The following is a 22,644-nucleotide window of genomic DNA, read 5'->3' on the forward strand; positions in this document are numbered from 1 at the left end:
CATTCAAATAATGCTGCTAAACTGTGCCTAGATACTCGTGTGTGTGTAGATGTCATATATTGTAACAGGGAAGGTTTGTTCTCTCTGGAATCCAGTCCGGTTTGTTTTGACTGTGGGGAATGTTCGATATGTAGTGAAAAACTCCAAAAGTTGGCATTTATGAAAAAGACAGAATTGCTGATTGCAGACTGGGGAAAAGTAGGGTTTTTTCTCAAATTCTTAAATTATTAAAATTGCAAACCAGTGATAAAAAATAAACTTCGCAAATGATCTCTTACTGGTCCAAAGTGTTAATCTTCAGGAACACGCCACCCTTGGCGAGCAATAAGCTGTGAGGGAGAGGAGCGTTGTGCTCCTGAATACAGATTAGATCACCCCTTTAAGGCTTCGATATTGACCTGGTTGGACGATAGTCTACTGTTCTCCAATAGATTATATCAGGGATGAGAAGAATCCGGCATGCTGGATTTCCGATGGCCGATCTTTTTTTTTCTCCAGGAAATAAGTTCCTGCAAGAGGAGTCTGGCAGCGGCTTTCTTACATAAAACACAGGAGCGCTTGACCGTGCCGAGTGCTCCTGTGTATGGAGGAGTCAGGAGAGAGAGCTTTCTAATGGTTATGGGGGACGTTAGTCCATCTCTGATATTTCTACTAGACTCTTAATAAAAGGGTTACTTCCAATTTAGATAAGTGATAACTTACTGATCGCTTGGAGGTCCCTTTATCAATCCTTTGCCCGCATCCTCCACCATATGTGAGAAATTACCTTCAAGAGAGGTAGGCACAACAAGTTTAGCACAGACCATGACAAAACATACTACTTTATATAAAGACTTAATATTTCAGCTGCATATTCGCACCACCACTGCAAAAAGGACTTGGCTAGAGGAGACAGAAGAAAGGAATGGTCCAGCTTATGTTGGAGAGATGGTTCTAAAATTTGAGGACGTCCGGCACAGTAGCCCACAGTTTGTGGTGTGTGGAAGGCTAATGCTCAGTTTATGCTAGCAGATTTCTGCCCATAAAGAACTCTGATCGACAATCAATCGTCAGTCGTTTTAAGACTGTTTTGCACATACCAATGCAAACTGTATAGAGATCGAGTGATTGTTAATATGTTCATCTGTCCCTCATACAGTTTGGATATCACTTCCAAGGGGAGATCTGCTCCCAAAAATGATGATTTTTAGGGCCCAATCAGCTGAGGAACAAGCGCTTTGCTCATTCTTTGGCAGACCAGATTAATATTTACAATTACCAATGATCGGGAAGGCTGCTAATAAGTTCACAGTGTACTGAATCATACACCACATAGTGACTGTTATTAGGTACCGCATCTCAGATCACAGCTGCAGTCCCTGAGAACAGCCACTACACTGGTTACGGTGCTGTGCTGTTCCAGCTCCTGACATTGGGATCTTTCGTCAGACACAGCTCCAGGTGTCGGTGCTGGACTGTGACAAATTATTAATAGCTCACTCCGGACAATCATAATAACGTTTTTTTTTTCTCTAATTACAGAGGGGGTTGTGCCTCTGACATTTCCTACCAACCTCAGTCTAGCGGCTGTGGAAAAGAAGTTCCCTATGGTGAGCAATGGTTATTATCAACCAGAGGCCTGCAGAGCCCAGCAGAGAGTAGCTATTCTAATCCCGCACCGGAATCGGGAGAAGCACCTCCTGTACCTGCTTTATAACTTACACCCTTTTCTCCAGAGGCAGCAGCTGGACTACGCCATTTACATCATTCATCAGGTGGGAAAATGTAGTACAGGTGTGAACTGTCACAAATTCTGTTGGTTGTTACTGGAAACCGTCAGCAAGCTTGTCTGCAAAAATAACCCCTAACTGCTTAGATGTGCTCATACAGTGCAGGGGAGCACTTAGTTTTGACTTTGCAGTGTTTGTTGTAAAGATGACGCTTTACAGAATGCAAAATCCCCATAACTAGCTCTGTGCAGATGCCGAACAAGCAGGGGCTGCAGGGAGATTTCACTTATGTTTTATGTCTTTCTATGTCCTGCAGGCTGGAGATGTCACCTTTAACCGAGCCAAGCTACTGAACATTGGGTACTTGGAGGCATTAAAAGAGGAGAATTGGGACTGTTTTATATTCCACGATGTGGATCTGATCCCGGAGAACGACTTTAACACTTACCTCTGTGACAGTGAACCCAAACACCTGGTGGTGGGACGCAACGTCACCGGATACAAGTAAGGAGGAAATGTCTCTGAGAATTCTCAAGAGTTGTTCTTTCTAGTAAAACTTTGTCTATCGTTGTGTCACCAGATGCTTAGAAAAAACAAGAAAATACTTTTTCTTCTTCATGGTCTTGGTAATTGTAGAGTCATTGTATAAGTATGAAAAAAAAAGCAAAGTTTTTAGAGCAAAGTTTGGAATGTAATATAGATGTGGAGATAGACTGCTACTGACTGTTTCCATTATACACAATCGGTAATGGTAAAGATAAAAACAAAACGTGTCATAAATATATAGAACAATATGTGATACATTTCTTGATGATCTTTATAGCAGTCAGAGCTCAGTTTTTCTGAAATTGAACTCCAAATTCCCGTTAAAAATAAAGCAAAATGATAAAATGTTTCCTGCCTGAAGCAACCACTAGGGGGAGCCCGCTGCATACTGTTTTATTATTGAGGTCAATGTATACACAGTATGCAGTCAGCTCCCTTTACTGGTAGATGCAAGTAGCGCTTCGCAGAGGGACCCAGCAAGACCAGCACCAAACCAGCAAAGGCGCAGCCACAGACGCACTTGGCACAAGCTGCCCAGCTAGGCTAGCCTTTGAGGGCCGGGAATACTCTTCACCAAGCTTCCAGTAAATAGAAGGGGAACTTTGGCAGAGCCCTTCCTAGTCCTACTGTCACCGGACGAGGTGAGTACCTCTGCAAGAACCCCAGGAAGTGAAACCAGAAGAGAAAATGAGAGAACCCCTGAAAAGCTAGCAAAACCTGATGCTAGCACCATTCACCACCAAGCACATAGGGAACTGCAATAAGCAGCAAAGGGACCAGGGTTAAACAGCCTGCCTAATGAGCAGATATTAATTACCTCCCAATTATCCCCAGATAGCCACTCCCTGCTAGCTTCAGCAGCACACTGAGCATAATCCCACCACTGCTCAGTACCAGACACAACAGCATCCTGCGTCCTCACACATCCCAGAACACCAGAACGCAACGCTCCACGACATTGGGACCATTTCCCTCCTCTCGTAGTAGCTCCACCTCCAGGGTCAGGACAATGGCGGCGCATTGGACCGGAGTAGCGTAGCACCGGACCTGCTCCATTCCCAGGTGGGAGCACAGAACCACAATTCGTAAGAGGAGCCAGATTATCATTTTATTCAAATTGTTTTTGTCTTTAATATACTTTCAGCTCATCTGATGGCCAGTGCAATTACTAACAAAATTGTGAAGTATTTTCACAAAAATTTAATCCAAAGTGCTGGCCAATTAATGTCTCTGTTCTATGTAACTTGCTGGTACAGCCTGTTGTCAAGTGGAATCCACTTCTAGAAGCACAGACCCCAAGATGGATTAAGGAAGGTGGGGGTGGGTCTTTGTGTCACTCTACAGGAAGTAGTGGTGGGTCTTGTCTTTGTACAGGAAGTGAGTGGAATGTCTTTACAGGAAGTGGGGATGGGTCTTTGTCTCTGCAGGAAGTGGGGGCAAGTCTTTGTGTCTCTATGGGAAACGGGGGAGGGTCTTGTTTCCCTACAGGAAGTGGGAGGGTGTCTCTACAAGAAGTGAGGGCAGATCTACAAGGAGAAGGATGGGTCTTTGTCTCTCTGCAGGAAGTGGGGGTGAGTCATTGTGTCTACGAGAAATGGGGGCGGGTCTTGTTTCTTTACAGGAAGTGGGAGGGTGGATATTTGTCTCTAAAAAGAGTGGTGGTGGGTCTTTGTCTCTACTGGAAGTATGGGCGGGTCTTTGTCTCTCCACAGGGAGTGGGGACAAATCTTTGTCTCTACAGGAAGTGGGTTTGGGTCTTGTCTTTACAGGAAGTAGAGGTGGGTCTTTGTCTCTACTGGAAGTGAGAGCAAATCTTTGTTTCTCTTCAGGAAGTTGTGGCTGATTTTTTTCTTATTTCAGGAAGCAAGTAAGGTGGGTTTTCAATTCTGGTCAAACAAGCATTTGGACAGTGGTAGGAACAAAGCATGTTGGGAAGGGAGACAAGGAAGCTCCAGTACCTATAGTGCAGGCAGAGTGTTAATGAAGCAGAACTATCTATTGTAATAGAACGGACGGTAAAATAATTAGCTTGAGAATTAGGACAGTTCCTGGACATATTAGACCTGTATGTGCACAAAGAGCAGTTTGACTATTGCTTGGGGACAGATGGCAGCAAGCACATGCTTCTCTGCAGGGGATTTGGAGCTCTGTATCAGCACAGCAGAGCTCATTCTATTAGAAAGGCATAGGTTGACAGTATTGTGCCAATTTTTACTAAGTGGATTGTCTCCTCTAACAGCGTCCATTTTTCCTCCAGATTGAAGTATAAGGGATACTTCGGAGGCGTAACTGCTATGACCAAGAAACAGATGGCCAAGGTGAACGGCTATTCCAATAACTACTGGGGCTGGGGTGGAGAGGACGACGACCTGCACTACAGGTAAAGTCCCGAGGCTACATTGTCTTTCTTCTCCCTCATTAGAAAGGACGTTACAACTCTACTAAGGAATTACTGATGCAACTCTATGTGTGAGCAGAGAAGAAAAAGTTCTGTACGTAGTTGACGCGCCCCCTGGGCCAGTGTTGTTTGGGGGATACCCGGAGCCGGATCAGATGGGGGTTGTAGTCTCCGAGTGGCGGTGACCCGGTCCGTGCCCAGGGTGTCAAGCTCAGTGTGTGGCAGTCCTACAGATGTTGCTGGATGTTCTTTAGTGTCGACTACGCCACCCGTTGATTTGCGGTCAATACGGCCGCCGCTGCAGCAGGGTCCGCTGAGGCTGGTGGTGTGTGTGCAGCTTCTGGTAGTATAACCCCCAACGGGAGGGGTATAGCCTCAGGGGGTCAGTTGTAGAGGATGGTGGTTGTGGTGGTGCAGTGAAGATGGTAATCAGACTCAGAGTCGGGCTGTGCAGTTCAGGGTTTTTACTTACTGCTGTTGTGCTGGTCACTCCGGCCTTGAGTGACCGCCCGAGCTGTGCTGCGTCCACCAGGTCCTGGACTCGGCCAACCCCCAGGTAATTCTGGAGCGTGATCCTGAGCTCCCTTTCTGACGTTCCTTTTCTCTGGCCTTCCCCACCAGGGATCCACTTATGTCCGGCTCCCTCGGGCCTCTTGTTGGTAAAACCCTTGTCTCTGGGTTCCCTGACCCTATGCTCGGTGTGCCTTCGCAGTGGATTTAGTGGGGGGTCGTGGCAGATCCTGCCCACAACCTCCGGTCTCTGGCTGAGGATTAGTGCCCTCCACCAGCTTGGGATCCGGTACCCTTGTGCCAACCCTTCACCCTTCTGGTTGTATTTGGGCTCTTGGGGTTCCCTCTTCTTCCCCTCTGGGTCCTTCTCTTCTCCTCTCTCTTCTTCCAGGACTGCTTGACCCTCTACCACAGACTGACTGGTAGCTGTCTGCCTGTCTGACTGTCTGACCCTGATCTAAGATGGTTCCCACCTTATATACTCCCTCTATGTGTGAGCTCAGGTGACCAGCACCCAATGAGCTCCTAGCATTACCCAGACTGCTCCCCCTATCTGCCCCTACACTACTGGGATGTTCCACCCCCCTCCCACTCCAGCCAGGGACAGACACTGTCGTACCTGCACATATACCTAGTGGGAGTACCATTGATCTGTCCCCCGGAAATGGGATGTATGTAGTGCATGCAGCCTACTGAGCTCAGTTCCACACTCCATCCTTACCCGGGAGTGGAATACCACACCTCTGGCTTGAGGTGCAATACCCCTGTAGCAGCCGAATCCTCAGGGTGCTACATTCCCCCCTGGTAAATCACAGCACGTCCTCGGGCTGTAAGAGAATAAAAACATCAAACATACAAAAAATTTTTTTTTTTCATAAAACATAAACAAATAAAACATCATATATATATATCAATATTCTTGTTAACACTCTTGCTCCTCCGGCCACGGTGCAACTTGTGACCGGGTAAAGTGCGACAGTCTCTTTTAGAAACACGGTTTCCTATAAAACCAGTAGGGGGCGCCTTAAAAAGCGCAACTATTTACAGGGGGAAATATGGCCGCTCTCAGTCCTCGGCCAGGTATAAGGAAGGAATGACCGCTCTCAGTCCTCGGTCAGTGGGATTAAGGGACACACGGGTTAACAGTTCACTCTTGTCCCAACGGGGACATATTTAAAGCAGCAACAGTTCACTGTACCCCGACGGGTAACTATTTACAGTCTCTTTACCGTACTTTAACGACGGCGTCCTCCTGCTCCTTCTTTGTCTTCAGACCCGTCCGGGTCCTCTTGCTCCTCCTCACACCGCAGCTCCTCCTCCGTCAGGCGATGCACATGGAGGGCGTAGGGTCCTTGGCACACTTGTGCCGGGTGAACGTGACCTCGTCCCCTACGTACAGGTCACGACCTCTGTGTCCCTCCGGCAGATGGCTTTCTACGTCTCTGCGGGTTACAAAGACGTCGCCGGGGGTATGATGGTCTTTTATGAAGCCCCACCCATGCTGCAGGTTGAATTTAATCACAGTCCCGGTGGTACGGGGACCATGAGCTGCACGGGGGTTCCTCCTGGTCCGGCTCTTCTGCCCTGCGCTCTGTTCCTGCAGCCGCTGCTCACGGATCCGCCTCTCTTTCCGCTCTTGCTCGAAGGCTGCCAACTGCTGGCGGCAGCACTCCACTCGCTCTGCTGCAGCTGCCCGCGTTTCTTGAGTGAACCCCATGAGGTCTCCTCCGGTGGGGTCCCACTCGAATTGTGCTTCTTCTAGCGGGAGCGGGGTTCTCCTGACGGGCTTCGGAGCCGGAATCAGGGGCTCGCACAGGGGCCTTGCTCTTTGGAGTTCCAGTTGGTAGTACTCCTCGGGCCATACAAAGGGCTGCCCATCCGGGCACGTGTGCTGGGCAAATAGATCTTCGCCCAGGTGCGGCACTCGAGATGTTGAGGGCGCGTTGATGGTAGCGGCGCCCGGGTCGACCAGGCCTTGCGACCAGGCTTGGGGCACCCTAAAGGTAAAGGGCACCGTAAGGACGGCGGCGCCCGGGGGTACTCGGCCCTGCGACCAGGCCGGTGGCTCCGCGGAGGTAGGGGGCGCTGTTGGAATTGCGGCGCCCGGAGGTACTAGACCTTGCGACCAGGCCGATGGTATTTCCTGCTTCGCCGCGCTCAGGGTCGAGGCGTGTGACGTCACAGGGGTCGCGGCCGCGGCTTCTGCTTGAGGCCTAGTCCGGCACGGTGACGATGCAGCGACGGGCACGGCAGGGGGAATTTCGGGCTCTGCGACGGGGAGCTGGGACAGGTACACGGTTTCTCGGCTCGGGGTAGAGACGTCCCCTTTACCTGCCTCCGTCCGTTCAGCTCCCTCCTCGGCGCCGTCTCCGGCCTTCATTCCTCCTGCGCCATCCTCAGAGGCGGTCTGTCTCCTCGTCTCGGGTGGCGTGCTTTGCTGGCGGGTTCTTGCCTGCAGGGCCATCTCACGGCTCCACTCCGTCAGCGTGTCTTGCTGCACCTGGGCCATCCTCCGTGCGAGGCCCTCCAGCGCGGTCTGTGCACACTCCCGGTCTCGGGGGAGCTGTGCTAGGATCTCCACTAAGCCTAGTGGGGTCGTTGCTTGCAGCAGGCTCCTGACCACTGGGTCGGTGCTGCCTGTCTCTCCCTCCATCTCCGGGTACGCTTTCTCTGGACTCCTCTCCAGACTTCTTGTCTCCGGGTGCGCTCTCTCCAGACTCCTCCAGGCTGCACCCATCTTCGCTCTTTTGTTCCGTCTCCGCCCACATTGAGGGTGGTCCCGGGGCAACTTTGTGATTGTCAGTTCCAGGGGCAGTTCTCTCACGCTGATGGACACTTCCAGCATCACAGTCTCTGTTGGTGGGCGCGGTTTCCGCTTTTGGCGCCATTCTTCGACCTGGCCCACGATGGGAGGTGGCCTTTTGCCACCCTCTGGCACGCCCATAATGGCGTCCGCTCTTCCAAGGCGGGAAATCTTTGGAAATGGCGGGAATCGTCTCCCAGTGGCGGGAAACTCCATGGATGGCGGGAAAAAGCTGCAAATGGCGGACAACCGGCGGGAAACGACCTGTGTTGGGGTCCGTTGGCGGGGACCCTCCGGAACCGGCGGGAGACTTCTTTTTGAGGTAACGGTGAACTTTTCTTCAGGCACGCAGTACCCGGTTGTTGCGGGCACGTTATCCTGCCGACTACGCCAAAGTTGACGCGCCCCCTGGGCCAGTGTTGTTTGGGGGATACCCGGAGCCGGATCAGATGGGGGTTGTAGTCTCCGAGTGGCGGTGACCCGGTCCGTGCCCAGGGTGTCAAGCTCAGTGTGTGGCAGTCCTACAGATGTTGCTGGATGTTCTTTAGTGTCGACTACGCCACCCGTTGATTTGCGGTCAATACGGCCGCCGCTGCAGCAGGGTCCGCTGAGGCTGGTGGTGTGTGTGCAGCTTCTGGTAGTATAACCCCCAACGGGAGGGGTATAGCCTCAGGGGGTCAGTTGTAGAGGATGGTGGTTGTGGTGGTGCAGTGAAGATGGTAATCAGACTCAGAGTCGGGCTGTGCAGTTCAGGGTTTTTACTTACTGCTGTTGTGCTGGTCACTCCGGCCTTGAGTGACCGCCCGAGCCGTGCTGCGTCCACCAGGTCCTGGACTCGGCCAACCCCCAGGTAATTCTGGAGCGTGATCCTGAGCTCCCTTTCTGACGTTCCTTTTCTCTGGCCTTCCCCACCAGGGATCCACTTATGTCCGGCTCCCTCGGGCCTCTTGTTGGTAAAACCCTTGTCTCTGGGTTCCCTGACCCTATGCTCGGTGTGCCTTCGCAGTGGATTTAGTGGGGGGTCGTGGCAGATCCTGCCCACAACCTCCGGTCTCTGGCTGAGGATTAGTGCCCTCCACCAGCTTGGGATCCGGTACCCTTGTGCCAACCCTTCACCCTTCTGGTTGTATTTGGGCTCTTGGGGTTCCCTCTTCTTCCCCTCTGGGTCCTTCTCTTCTCCTCTCTCTTCTTCCAGGACTGCTTGACCCTCTACCACAGACTGACTGGTAGCTGTCTGCCTGTCTGACTGTCTGACCCTGATCTAAGATGGTTCCCACCTTATATACTCCCTCTATGTGTGAGCTCAGGTGACCAGCACCCAATGAGCTCCTAGCATTACCCAGACTGCTCCCCCTATCTGCCCCTACACTACTGGGATGTTCCACCCCCCTCCCACTCCAGCCAGGGACAGACACTGTCGTACCTGTACATATACCTAGTGGGAGTACCATTGATCTGTCCCCCGGAAATGGGATGTATGTAGTGCATGCAGCCTACTGAGCTCAGTTCCACACTCCATCCTTACCCGGGAGTGGAATACCACACCTCTGGCTTGAGGTGCAATACCCCTGTAGCAGCCGAATCCTCAGGGTGCTACATAGTCAAATGGGAATGCCCCTTTAAACAGGAGTGTAGTGCCCCCTGAAAAAAAAAAAAGCAGAGCTGTAAGATCTTCTTAGTCGGTGCTAGCAATGGAGATGGAGCTATCTATATTTGTGGATGTTCTCATGAAGATAAAGGTTGTGGTTATGTAAATTGAGACAAGATTTTATATGATTTTTTTTCATTTTGAGTTTGAGAGCATTGAGGCTTGGTGCCCTGTATGTGCCCCTCTTGTGGGGTGGTGCTCTTGAATAGATGCACCTCAGAAACTGAAAGGCCCTTTATTTTATCTGTGCAATTAGAGAACGATTGGATGCTAATTTATCAAATGAAGCTAGTGCCGTAGTCGTGTGACCACCTGTGTTTCTCGCAATACGCATTACTTGTGAGCAATTATACAAGCCTGGCGCCAGCGCGACATTTCACCCACCAAACATCGTGCTTACGAGCTCGATGAGGAAATCGCTGTACTCTCTGTCTCCACTACCCCTCTACCTTTAATGGATGTATTAAGTCCTAATCTATATATATAATTGTTTTATCTCTTCTGTCTGTCTGTCCAGGAAATCCCACGTCGCTGATTAGTTCGGCCGCGGCCAATCAGCGACGTGGGATTTCAGAACAAGATGGCGGCCGTTAGCGGCTCACCCTCTGACGCTCACCCTCTGACGCTCACCCTCTGACGCTCACCCTCTGACGCTCACCCTCTGACTCTCACCCTCTGACTCTCACCCTCTGACTCTCACCCTCTGACTCTCACCCTCTGACTCTCACCCTCTGACTCTCACCCTCTGACTCTCACCCTCAGACGCTCTAACGCTCACTGTCTGACGTTCACCCTCAGACTCTCACCCTCAGACTCTCACCCTCAGACTCTCACCCTCAGACTCTCACCCTCAGACTCTCACCCTCAGACTCTCACCCTCAGACTCTCACCCTCAGACTCTCACCCTCAGACTCTCACCCTCAGACTCTCACCCTCAGATGCTCTAACGCTCACTGTCTAACGCTCACTGTCTGACGCTCACTGTCTGACGCTCACTGTCTGACGCTCACCCTCGGACGCTCACCCTCGGACGCTCACCCTCGGACGCTCACCCTCGGACGCTCACATTCTCACGTTCCCACGCTCACCCTCACACGCTCCCACGCTCACCCTCACACCCGCTCACCCTCACACCCGCTCCCACGCTCACCCTCACACCCTCACATTCTCACCATCCCACACTCACCCTCACATTCTCACCCTCCCACGCTCACCCTCACATTCTCACCCTCACATTCTCACCCTCCCACGCTCACCCTCCCACGCTCCCCCTCACATGCTCACCCTGTGCTAGCCGGTCATGTCCCGGCTGCTCGCAGAAGTACCCCGACCGGCGGCCTCGCTCCCCGATCCTCCAAAATTCATTAGGGGCCCCGGGGGGATACATTGGGGGGTTAATTTAAAGTAGTGCACAACCCATTTAAACACTGCTTCGCTGATTAGTCGCGCCCGGTCGGCCGCATACATATTCTAGAATACCCGATGCGTTAGAATCGGGCCACCATCTAGTATAATAGATAAAGGTCTAAAAAAAAAAAACTACTCAAATTGCTGCCGTTGTTTGCCAATACGATTCCAGTATGGCATCTGGTGAGTCACGGCAAGAAGTGAAATATCAGAATGATGAAAGAGAAGTATTTATATATAGCTATTATCTTTACTGATCGTATGTTGTGGGCACCCAAAAAAAGTTTGGCCGCAGTATAAAATGTTAACAAAAGAAGAATGCAATTATTTGGAAATCTCTTATCGAACACAGATCAGAAGGTGAATGAAAAATTAAGTGCTACTAATGAAAAACAGCTGGAAGGTCAGTTTTCAAAGTCACATGACTGTGAATAAAAAGAGCTTGTTGGAAAGGATGAGTCTCTCCAAAGCAAAGATGGTCAGAAGTTCACCAATCTGTGAAAAACTGAGGCTAAATATTGTGGAATAATTTCAGAAAAATGTTCCTCAACGTAAAATTTCAAAGACTTTAAATCTATATACACCATTTACAGCACATAATATCATTACGAGATTCAGAGATTGTGGAGAAATCCATGTGCACAAAGGACAAGGCTGACGGTCAATATCGGATGCCTGCGATTTCCGGGCACTCAGGCAGCACTGCATTAAACACTTGCATGATTCGGTCGTGCAAATCACTGAATTGGCTCAGGAAAACTTCTAGAAATTATTGTGTGTGATCATAGGTCATTCTACAGTACTCAAATGTAAATTGAAGCTCCATCAAACAAAGAAGGAGCTGTATATCAGCACAATCCAGAAACGCTGCCGTCTTCTCTGAGCGATAGCTCATTTATAATGGACTGAGGAAAAATTAAAAACTGATCTGTGGTCGTGTAAGGGGGAAGACCGGGGTGTAAGTACTTTCAGAACAAGGGATCCGGAACTGCCGGGGCCGTGCCTCTGGTTGCAGGGGGAAGACAGACTGAGAGCACAGGAGTAAGGTGACCAGGAAGCTGGGGGCGTGACCAGAGCTCAGGATTCAGGTGACCAGGGAGCTGAGGGCGTGTCTAGAAAGAGGGAGAAAAAGGAGGTTTGCATGGGAAAGCAGGCAGTTGACAGTTGGAGTCAAACCCGACTAGAGGGAGAAGAGACGCTGGGTCCTTGGAGCCGAGCAAGTGAGGTGCAGTGTTATGGACTAGGGGCTCAGCGTGTCAAACCGGAGACCGCCCGCTGCCGCCAGAAGACGGAGCATTGTTTAGGCGGGGAAGCTAGAAGAAAATACCGGCATCAGCCGGCAACTGCCTTGTGGGGAACAAGAATCAGCTAAGTGTAAAACTGCCGATTACAACGGTTTCGACCCTGCTACATCTAGCCAAACTGTGGATTGTCGATTATAGCCTGTTACCTGCTACTTCCCTTGTTGTCCCCATATTTCCCCTGTTACTCCCTGCGTGCAGATTGACCCTGTTACAATAAATCCCCCCTGTTTATTAACCCTGTACTGGCTGCTCTGTGTTTCTGTGTCACTGCATCTAAACTACCTGTGTCGCACTTGGATGAATCAAAATGTGAAATTATTTATGGAAACCACAGACACCTGTTGACTCAGGAGGAGAGGGACCATCCAGCTTGTTATTGAGGAGAGGGACCATCCAGCTTGTTATCAGCATACAGTTCACAGCTCTGATGGTTCGGGCTGCATTAGTGCCTATGACATGGACAGTGCACACTTGAAAGGCGCCATCAATACTGAGCATTATATATAGTGGGTAGAACAACATCTGCTTCTTCTAGACAATGTCTATTTCAGGAAAGATCTAGTGTATTTCATCAAGACAATGGTAAACCACATACTGCATCCATCACAGAAGCGTGGCTCCGCAGAATAAGAGTTTGGGTGATTCCTGCTATCAATTTCTAAATGAGTTATTATTTCAAATCAAATGGAAAAATGGCCAACATTCAACATCAGATCTGTGTCCTATGTTCTTTTTATAACTGGGGTTGTATAATTATCAACCCTCATAGTATCTATTTTCATTGATACAGAGGGGCAGTATTATAGTAGTTTTATTTTTGTATATAGGAGCAGTATTACAGTAGTTATATTCTTGTACATAGGGGGCAGTATTATAGTAGTTATATTCTTGTACATAAGAGCAGTATTATAGTAGTTATGTTCTTGTACATAGGGGCAGTATTATAGTACAGTGGGTACGGAAAGTATTCAGACCCCTTTAAATTTTTCACTCTTTGTTTCATTGCAGCCATTTGGTAAATTCTAAAAAGTTCATTTTTTCTCATTTTAGTACATTCTGCAACCCATCTTGATTGAAAAAAAAAACAGAAATGTAGACATTTTTGTAAATTTATTAAAAAAGAAAAACTGAAATATCACATGGTCATAAGTATTCAAACCCTTTGCTCAGTATTGAGTAGACGCACCCTTTTGAGCTAGTACAGCCATGAGTCTTCTTGGGAATGATGCAACGATGCAACAAGTTTCACACCTGGATTTGGGGATCCTCTCCCATTCTTCCTTGCAGATCCTCTCCAGTTCCGTCAGGTTGGATGGTGAACGTTGGTGGACAGCCATTTTCAGGTCTCTCCAGAGATGCACAATTGGGTTTAGGTCAGGGCTCTGGCTGGGCCAGTCAAGAATGGTCACAGAGTTGTTCTGAAGCCACTCCTTTGTTATTTTAGCTGTGTGCTTAGGGTCATTGTCTTGTTGGAAGGTGAATCTTCGGCCAAGTCTGAGGTCCAGAGCACTCTGGAAGAGGTTTTCATCCAGGATATCTCTGTACTTGGCCGCATTCTTGTTTCCTTCAATTGCAACCAGTCATCCTGTCCCTGCAGCTGAAAAACAGCCCCATAGCATGATGCTGCTGTAACATCCCTGGCGGCGTGCTGGCATAGCTTACCATCTCCCACCATGCAAGACCGCCAACTTACCTATCAGTCCAGGCTGCACACTTTGCTCCATTACTTGCTGTGTGCATGTCTCTTGTCTAATTGCTTAGGGCGGCAGCCCTGTTACTTCCTGATTCTTAAAGTTAGTGTGCCCAGTCCTAATGCGTCCCCAGCCTATTGCTGTGAGTCACTGGATACTTAAACCCCCTCCACCCATTAGGAGGTGCCTGAGCAACACTTTCTTTTAGTGTGTTCTGTGAAACTGAGTTGCCAGGTCCTGTCCTGTATCTTGTCTGTTTCCGCCACGCTGGGGGCTGAGTACCCAGGCTCGTTCCTGTATCTTGTTCCAGGTTCAGTTCCTGTCTGAACAGTATCCTAGCCCGTTACCTGTTTGTCTCTATGTCCGATCCTTTCCTTTTCCTGCAGTGTCTGAACCTGCACCTAACCCCAACTCGTTGTCTCTGTACTTCTGTTTGTGAGTTTTGTGTCCACTCGTTACTTCATTGCAAGTCCCTTGTGTGTATCTGGTTCTGCTTGTCCCGTTTCCCTGCCTCCGTCTATACCTCCTGTGTTCTAGCTATCTTCCTGTGTTTCCCAGTCTGTTCCATGTGAACAGAGCCCTGTCCTGTCTGCCTGCACCTTCTGCTCTGCGGTTACGCTCTGCTCTGTTCTGCCTCGCTTGCCCTCCGCACCTGCGGTTTCGCTCTGCTCTGATTGCCCTCCGCACCTGCGGTTTCGCTCTGCTCTGATTGCCCTCCGCACCTGCGGTTTCGCTCTGCTCTACTTGCCCTCCGCACCTGCGGTTTCGCTCTGCTTGCCCTCCGCACCTGCGGTTTCGCTCTTCTCTGCTTGCCCTCCGCACCTGCAGTTTCGCTCTGCTCTGCTTGCCCTCCGCACCTGCGGTTTCGCTCTGCTCTGATTGCCCTCCGCACCTGCGGTTTCGCTCTGCTCTGATTGCCCTCCGCACCTGCGGTTTAGCTCTGCTCTACTTGCCCTCCGCACCTGCGGTTTCGCTCTGCTTGCCCTCCGCACCTGCAGTTTCGCTCTTCTCTGCTTGCCCTCCGCACCTGCGGTTTCGCTCTGCTCTACTTGCCCTCCGCACCTGCGGTTTCGCTCTGCTTGCCCTCCGCACCTGCGGTTTCGCTCTTCTCTGCTTGCCCTCCGCACCTGCGGTTTCGCTCTGCTCTGCTTGCCCTCCGCACCTGCGGTTTCGCTCTGCTCTGATTGCCCTCCGCACCTGCGGTTTCGCTCTGCTCTGATTGCCCTCCGCACCTGCGGTTTCGCTCTGCTCTACTTGCCCTCCGCACCTGCGGTTTCGCTCTGCTTGCCCTCCGCACCTGCGGTTTCGCTCTTCTCTGCTTGCCCTCCGCACCTGCGGTTTCGCTCTGCTCTGCTTGCCCTCCGCACCTGCGGTTTCGCTCTGCTCTGATTGCCCTCCGCACCTGCGGTTTCGCTCTGCTCTGATTGCCCTCCGCACCTGCGGTTTCGCTCTGCTCTACTTGCCCTCCGCACCTGCGGTTTCGCTCTGCTTGCCCTCCGCACCTGCGGTTTCGCTCTTCTCTGCTTGCCCTCCGCACCTGCGGTTTCGCTCTGCTCTGCTTGCCCTCCGCACCTGCGATTTCGCTCTGCTCTTCTTGCCCTCCGCACCTGCGGTTTCGCTCTGCTCTGCTTGCCCTCTGCACCTCCTGTTTCGTTCTGCTCTGCTTGTCCCCCGCACCCGCGGTTTCGCTCTGCTCGTCCACTGCACCTGCGGCTCTGTTCCTGTATCCCAGTCTGTACTGGTCCCTATCCAGCCTGCATTTCCTGCCAGTACCCACCTGTCTGCATACCAGCCGTGCCTGCCAGTACCCGCCTGTCTGCATACCAGCCGTGCCTGCCAGTACCCACCTGTCTGCATACCAGCCGTGCCTGCCAGTACCCACCTGTCTGCATACCAGCCGTGCCTGCCCGTTCCCTCATTCCCCAGTGTGGGTCAACAGCTGTGACCAAGGTCTGACCTGGAGTAGCACCTGGGCCACCTCCCATGTCCCTCCTTGGACCACGGAGCCGATTAAGCCGCCGTGTGTTCGGATCTGGTGAGGCCCCTAGTCACGCCCCTCCATGCACTCCTCGGTTCGTGGCCCATTGGGACCACTAACCACGCTCACGTCAGTCAGTCTGGGCGTGGGCGTAACAGCTGCCACCACCATGTTTCACTGTTGGGATTGTATTGGGCAGGTGATGAGCAGTGCCTGGTTTTCTCCACACATACCGCTTGGAATTATCACCAAAAAGTTCTATCTTCATCTCATCAGATCAGAGAACCTTATTTCCCATAGTCTGCGAGTCCTTCATGTGTTTTTGAGCAGGCTCTATGCGGGCTTTCACATGTCTTGCCCTGAGGAGAAACTTCCGTCGGGCCACTCTGCCATAAAGACCCGACTGGTGGAGGGCTGCAGTGATCTTGGGGTTCTTCTTTACCTCTCTCACCAAGGCTCTTCTCCCACGATTGCTCAGTTTGGCTGGATGGCCAGGTCTAGGAAGACTTCTGGTGGTCCCAAACTTCTTCCATTTAAGGATTATGGAGGCCACTGTGCTCTTAGGAACCTTGAGCAATGCTGAAATTCTTTTGTAACCTTGGCCAGATCTGGGCCTAGCCACAATTCTGTCTCTGAGCTCCTTGGGCAGTTCCTTTGAGCTCATTTGATTCTCATTTGGTCTGACATGCACTGTGAGCTGTGAGGTCTTATATAAACAGGTGTGTGCCTTTGCAAATCAAGTCCTGTCAGTTTAATTAAACACAGCTGGACTCCAGTGAAGGAGTAGAACCATCTCAAGGAGGGTCACAAGGAAATGGACAGCATGTGACTTAAATATGAGTGTCTGAGCAAAGGGTCTGAATACTTATGACCATGTGATATTTCAGTTTTTCTTTAATAAATTTGCAAAAATTTCTACATTTCTGTTTTTTTCAGTCAAGATGGGGTGCAGAGTGTACTTTAATGAGAAAAAAAATTAACTTTTTAGAATTTACCAAATTGCTGAAATGAACCAAAGAGTGAAAAATTTAAAGGGTCTAAATACTTTCCGTACCCACTGTAGTTATATTCTTGTACATAGGGAGCAGTATTATAGTAGTTATATTCTTGTACATAGGAGCAGTATTATAGTAGTTATATTCTTGTACATAGGAGCAGTATTATAGTAGTTATATTCTTGTACATAGGAGCAGTATTATACTAGTTATATTCTTGTACATAGGAGCAGTATTATACTAGTTATATTCTTGTACATAGGAGCAGTATTATAGTAAAACACAAGAGGGATTAAGCTCTCAAGTCAGCTCACCTTCGGGACGTCTGCTGCACGGATCCGCGGTGCATCAGGAGTAAGTAGAAAAACAAGGATTCCAGCAGCAGGTAGGTCCGTGAATTGCAAAGTTTATTGAAGCATATAAAAATCTATAAAACCTTCACCCTCCACCACCTATAGGATTAAAAGATCTAGCATACGCGTTTCGGATGCATGTCCTTATTCACTGCAGTGCAGGAAATAAGGACATACATCTGAAACGCGTATGCCACATTTTTTTAATCTTATAGGTGGTGGAGGGTGAAGGTTTTAAAGATTTTTATATGCTTCAATAAACTTTGCAATTCACGGACCTACCTGCTGCTGGAATCCTTGTTTTTCTACTTACTCCTGTTGCACCGCGGATCCGTGCAGCGGACATCCCGAAGGTGAGCTGACTTGAGAGCTTAATCCCTCTTGTGTTTTACTATAATACTGCTCCTATGTACAAGAATTTAACTACTATAATACTGCCCCCATCTACAGTACAGACTAAAGTTTGGACACACCTTCTCATTTAAAGATTTTTCTGTATTTTCATGACTTTGAAAATTGTACATTCACACTGAAGGCATCAAAACTATGAATTAACACATGTGGAATTATATACTTAACAAAAAAGTGTGAAACAACTGAAAATATGTCTTATATTCTAGGTTCTTCAAAGTAGCCACCTTTTGCTCTGCTCAGCCCTTACACAGCCTGGAGGTGTGTTTGGGGTCATTGTCCTGTTGAAAAATAAATGATGGTCCAACTAAACGCAAACCGGATGGAATAGCATGCCGCTGCAAGATGCTGTGGTAGCCATGCTGGTTCAGTATGCCTTCAATTTTGAATAAATCCCCAACAGTGTCACCAGCAAAGCACCCCCACACCATCACACCTCCTCCTCCATGCTTCACGGTAGGAACCAGGCATGTAGAGTCCATCCGTTCACCTTTTCTGCGTCGCACAAATACACGGTGGTTGGAACCAAAGATCTCAAATTTGGACTCATCAGACCAAAGCACAGATTTCCACTGGTCTAATGTCCATTCCTTGTGTTCTTTAGCCCAAACAAGTCTCTTCTGCTTGTTGCCTGTCCTTAGCAGCGATTTCCTAGCAGCTATTTTACCATGAAGGCCTGCTGCACAAAGTCTCCTCTTAACAGTTGTTGAAGAGATGTGTCTGCTGCTAGAACTCTGTGTGGCATTGACCTGGTCTCTAATCTGAGCTGCTGTTAACCTGCAATTTCTGAGGCTGGTGACTCAGATAAACTTATCCTCAGAAGCAGAGGTGACTCTTGGTCTTCCTTTCCTGGGGCGGTCCTCATGTGAGCCAGTTTCTTTGTAGCGCTTGATGGTTTTTGCAACTGCACTTGGGGACACATTCAAAGTTTGCCCAATTTTTCGGACTGACTGACCTTCATTTCTTAAAGTAATGATGGCCACTCATTTTTCTTTACTTAGCTGCTTTTTTTCTTGCAATAATACAAATTCTAACAGTCTAGTCAGTAGGACTATCAGCTGTGTATCCACCTGACTTCTGCACAACACTACTGATGGTCCCAACCCCATTTATAAGGCAAGAAATCCCACTTCTTAAACCTGACAGGGCACACCTGTGAAGTGAAAACCATTTCCGGTGACTACCTCTTGAAGCTCATCAAGAGAATGGCAAGAGTGTGCAAAGCAGTCATCAAAGCAAAAGGTGGCTACTTTGAAGAACCTAGAATATAAGACATATTTTCAGTTGTTTCACACTTTTTTGTTAAGTATATAATTCCACATGTGTTAATTCATAGTTTTGATGCCTTCATGTGAATGTACAATTTTCATAGTCATGAAAATACAGAAAAATCTTTAAATGAGAAGGTGTGTCCAAACTTTTGGTGTGTACTGTATAAGAACACGATTACTATATTAGTGATGTAATTTACAGTTCTATTTAACATATATCTGCTCATGCATCTACTTACATAATTCCAGGGTGCAATTTGAAAAGATGGTGGTAGTTCGGCCTCCCCCAGAAATAGCCAGATACACCATGGTTTTTCATACCAGAGATGCAGGGAATGAAGTCAACAAGGAAAGGTGAGTTCATCAGTTATACGTCTAATATATATAGTGATTAGTGTTGAGCGAGCGTGCTCGTTTAACCCTTTAAACAAGCACCCTCGGGTGCTCGCCAAGTAGTTTCGGTGTGCTCGGCTTCTCTGTTTGGGCCGCTGCGGCTGCATGTGTCGCAGCTGTTAGACACCGCACATGAAGGGGACATGAGGTCACCATGATTGTATAGATGATTAAAGTGGTGGAAAAGAGTCATCTCTTCTTTCTCAAAAAATCCTGCATGTTGATTGCTTGTGGGGGACCTTTTGATACAATGGTGATCCATCATACAGTGTACAAATAATGATTTCATATAGTGCCAATGTATAAATCCCGTACAGTACAGTGCCTAAATAACTGTGCCATACTTTGGCTAAGTAACTGCTGTACAGCTCAACTACCACCATATACTGCAAAAATATAGTGCCGCTCATTGCATAAATAAATACACCCATACACTGCTGAAATAATAGCGCAATTTATACTACTATTTTTACACCCTTCCATATACAACCCCTGGCAAAAATTATGGAATCACCGGGCTCGGAGGATGTTCATTCAGTTGTTTAATGTTGTTGCAAAAAAGCAGATTCAGACATGGCACAAAACTAAAGTCATTTCAATTGGCAACTTTAGGGCTTTAAGAAACACTAAAAGAAATCAAGATTAAAAATGTGGTACTCAGTAAGGGTAATTTTTTTCAGACCAAGCAGAGGGGAAAAAATTATGGAATCACTCAATTCTGAGGAAAAAATTATGGAATCACCCTGTAAATTTTCATTTCCAAAACTAACACCTGCATCAAATTAGATCTGCTCATTAGTCTGCATCTAAAAAGGAGTGATCGCACCTTGGAGAGCTGTTGCACCAAGTGAACTGACATGAATCATGGCTCCAACACGAGACATGTCAATTGAAACAAAGGAGAGGATTATCAAACTCTTAAAAGAAGGTAAATCATCACGCAATGTTGCAAAAGATGTTGGTTGTTCACAGTCAGTTGTGTCTAAAATTTGGACCAATTACAAACAACATGGGAAGGTTGTTAAAGGCAAACCCACTGGTAGACTAAGGAAGACATCAAAGCTTCAAGACCGGAAACTTAAAGCAATATGTCTCCAAAACAGGAAATGCACAACAAAACAAATGAGGAACGAATGGGAGGAAACTGGAGTCAATGTCTGTGACCAAACTGGGATTTACATACAGAAAAGCTAAACATAAGCCATCATTAACACCTAAACAGAAAAAAACAAGGTTACAATGGCTAAGGAAAAGCAATCGTGGACTGTGGATGACTGGGTGAAAGTCATATTCAGTGATGAATCGCGAATCTGCATTGGGCAAGGTGATAATGCTGGAACTTTTGTTTGGTGCCGTTCCAATGAGATTTATAAAGATGACTGCATGAAGAGAACATGAAAATTTCCACAGTCATTGATGATATGGGGCTGCATGTCAGGTAAAGGCACTGGGGAGATGGCTGTCATTACATCTTCAATAAATGCCCAAGTTTACATTGATAGTTTGGACAGTTTTCTTATCCCATCAATTGAAAGGATGTTTGGGGATGATGACATCATTTTTCAAGATGATAATGCATCCTGCCATAGATCAAAAACTGTGAAAACATTCCTTGAAAGAAGACACATAAGGTCAATGTCATGGCCTGCAAATAGTCCGGATCTCAATCCAATTGAAAATCTTTGGTGTAAGTTGAAGAAAATGGTCCATGACATGGCTCCAACTTGCAAAGCTGATCTGGCAACAGCAATCAGAGAAAGTTGGAGCCAGATTGATGAAGAGTACTGTTTGTCACCCATTAAGTCCATGCCTCAGATACTGCAATCTGGTATTAAAGCCAGAGGTGGTGCAACAAAATACTAGTGATGTATTGGAGTGTTCTTTTGTGTGTTTGTTTTTCACGATTCCATCATTTTTTCCTCAGAATTGAGTGATTCCATAATTTTTTCCCTCTGCTTGGTCTGAAGAAAAATTACCCTTACTGAGTACCACATTTTTAAGCTTGATTTCTTTTACTGTTTCTTAAAGCCCTATAGTTGCCATTTAGTTTTGTGCCATGTCTGTGATCTGCTTTTTTTTCAACAACATTAAACAACTGAATGAACATCCTCCGAGCACGGTGATTCCATAATTTTTGCCAGGGGTTGTATATTATTAAAAAAGATAACACGAGGTAGCGATGTGAAAATAATCTGCTTACAGGTCAATAGGAACCATAAACAGATTACCCCCCCCCAGTTGTGGCAGCAAGATCATTGCATGTGTGTGTTATAGTATATCGGTATTTATATACAATATCTCTCGCAGGATGCAGTTACTCAAGAAAGCGTCCAAGGTGTGGAAGACAGACGGACTGAACTCCTGCTCCTACCAGCTGCTGTCCATCACACATGAGCCTCTGTACATCAACATCACCGTTGATATCGGAAAACCGCAACACTAGCCAGAAAACCGAACTCACCTGTGCCGAGTCGGGGACCACCGCGAACTTCACCAGTTATGCCGTTAATGAATAATTTATCAACTGCTGAAACGAGCGCAGTTCCCGGACTGATGGTAACGTGAGGGGGCAAGTCTCGTACACGTCCCAGTAATAAATACCAGACTGTCCGCCATCAAGGATCGTTTAGAGTACACCTGGGCGTTAGGACCCCAGCACTGCCCACCCGAGCCTCAACTTATAACTTTCTTACTGTAGAACAATCAAAGCTTTATTCAGACGGATGTTTGTACGACAAGACGAATATTTAGATTCGAAAGAAATCACATTCCAGATTTTTGTTACTCCGGTGTTCTCTCACTCGCTTATTTATGACCTTTTCTCTTGTAAAAAAAAAATAGATAATTAAGTATGTGGTCATTTTGGAGAATATATATATTTTTTCTTTGTTTTAAAGAGTTTGGAAAACAAAGGCTCTTCTCTGCCATTTCCTTTTGTTTGTGTCTGTTCTTATTTTTCTCCTTGGTGTCGGGGGGTGAGGGGTCGTTGTGTGACAGATATGATCCGCCATGTTGGCTGACATCGAGTGGCTTTTTCTGTCATTGGGTCACAGTTGAAAATGAAATGTGATTCAGTATCGGCAATGGTGGACACAGTCGAAAAGATCCCCTGTGCAAGAACAGTATAGGGGCCCCTATCTGTGTATCTGACAGAAGCTACTTGATGATTTGAAGGTGGAAGTGGGGCCCCTTACCTCTTGGGCCCCTGTAAGGTTGCACAGTTTACA

The 22,644-nt window shown here is 48.0% G+C and overlaps 1 protein-coding gene across 4 annotated transcripts in view; it reads left to right on the forward strand.

Annotated features, from left to right (window-relative positions):
* LOC141239847 (beta-1,4-galactosyltransferase 4-like) overlaps positions 1–22,329 on the forward strand; it is a 91,683-nt gene extending 69,354 nt beyond the window's left edge. For all 4 annotated transcript variants that reach the window (XM_073668572.1, XM_073668573.1, XM_073668574.1 and 1 more), the window contains 5 exons: positions 1,522–1,754; positions 2,026–2,213; positions 4,513–4,635; positions 19,274–19,378; positions 21,725–22,329. In XM_073668572.1, coding sequence (XP_073524673.1) covers positions 1,522–1,754; positions 2,026–2,213; positions 4,513–4,635; positions 19,274–19,378; positions 21,725–21,860 — 785 coding nt within the window. In that variant the 3' untranslated portion in view covers positions 21,861–22,329. The remainder of the gene's footprint in view (positions 1–1,521; positions 1,755–2,025; positions 2,214–4,512; positions 4,636–19,273; positions 19,379–21,724) is intronic.
* The last annotated feature ends 315 nt before the right edge of the window (positions 22,330–22,644 follow it).

This window comes from Phyllobates terribilis, unplaced genomic scaffold, assembly GCF_046119375.1.
Source record: "Phyllobates terribilis strain yellow unplaced genomic scaffold, ASM4611937v1 Scaffold_2__4_contigs__length_985480577, whole genome shotgun sequence".
NCBI lineage: Eukaryota > Metazoa > Chordata > Amphibia > Anura > Dendrobatidae > Phyllobates > Phyllobates terribilis.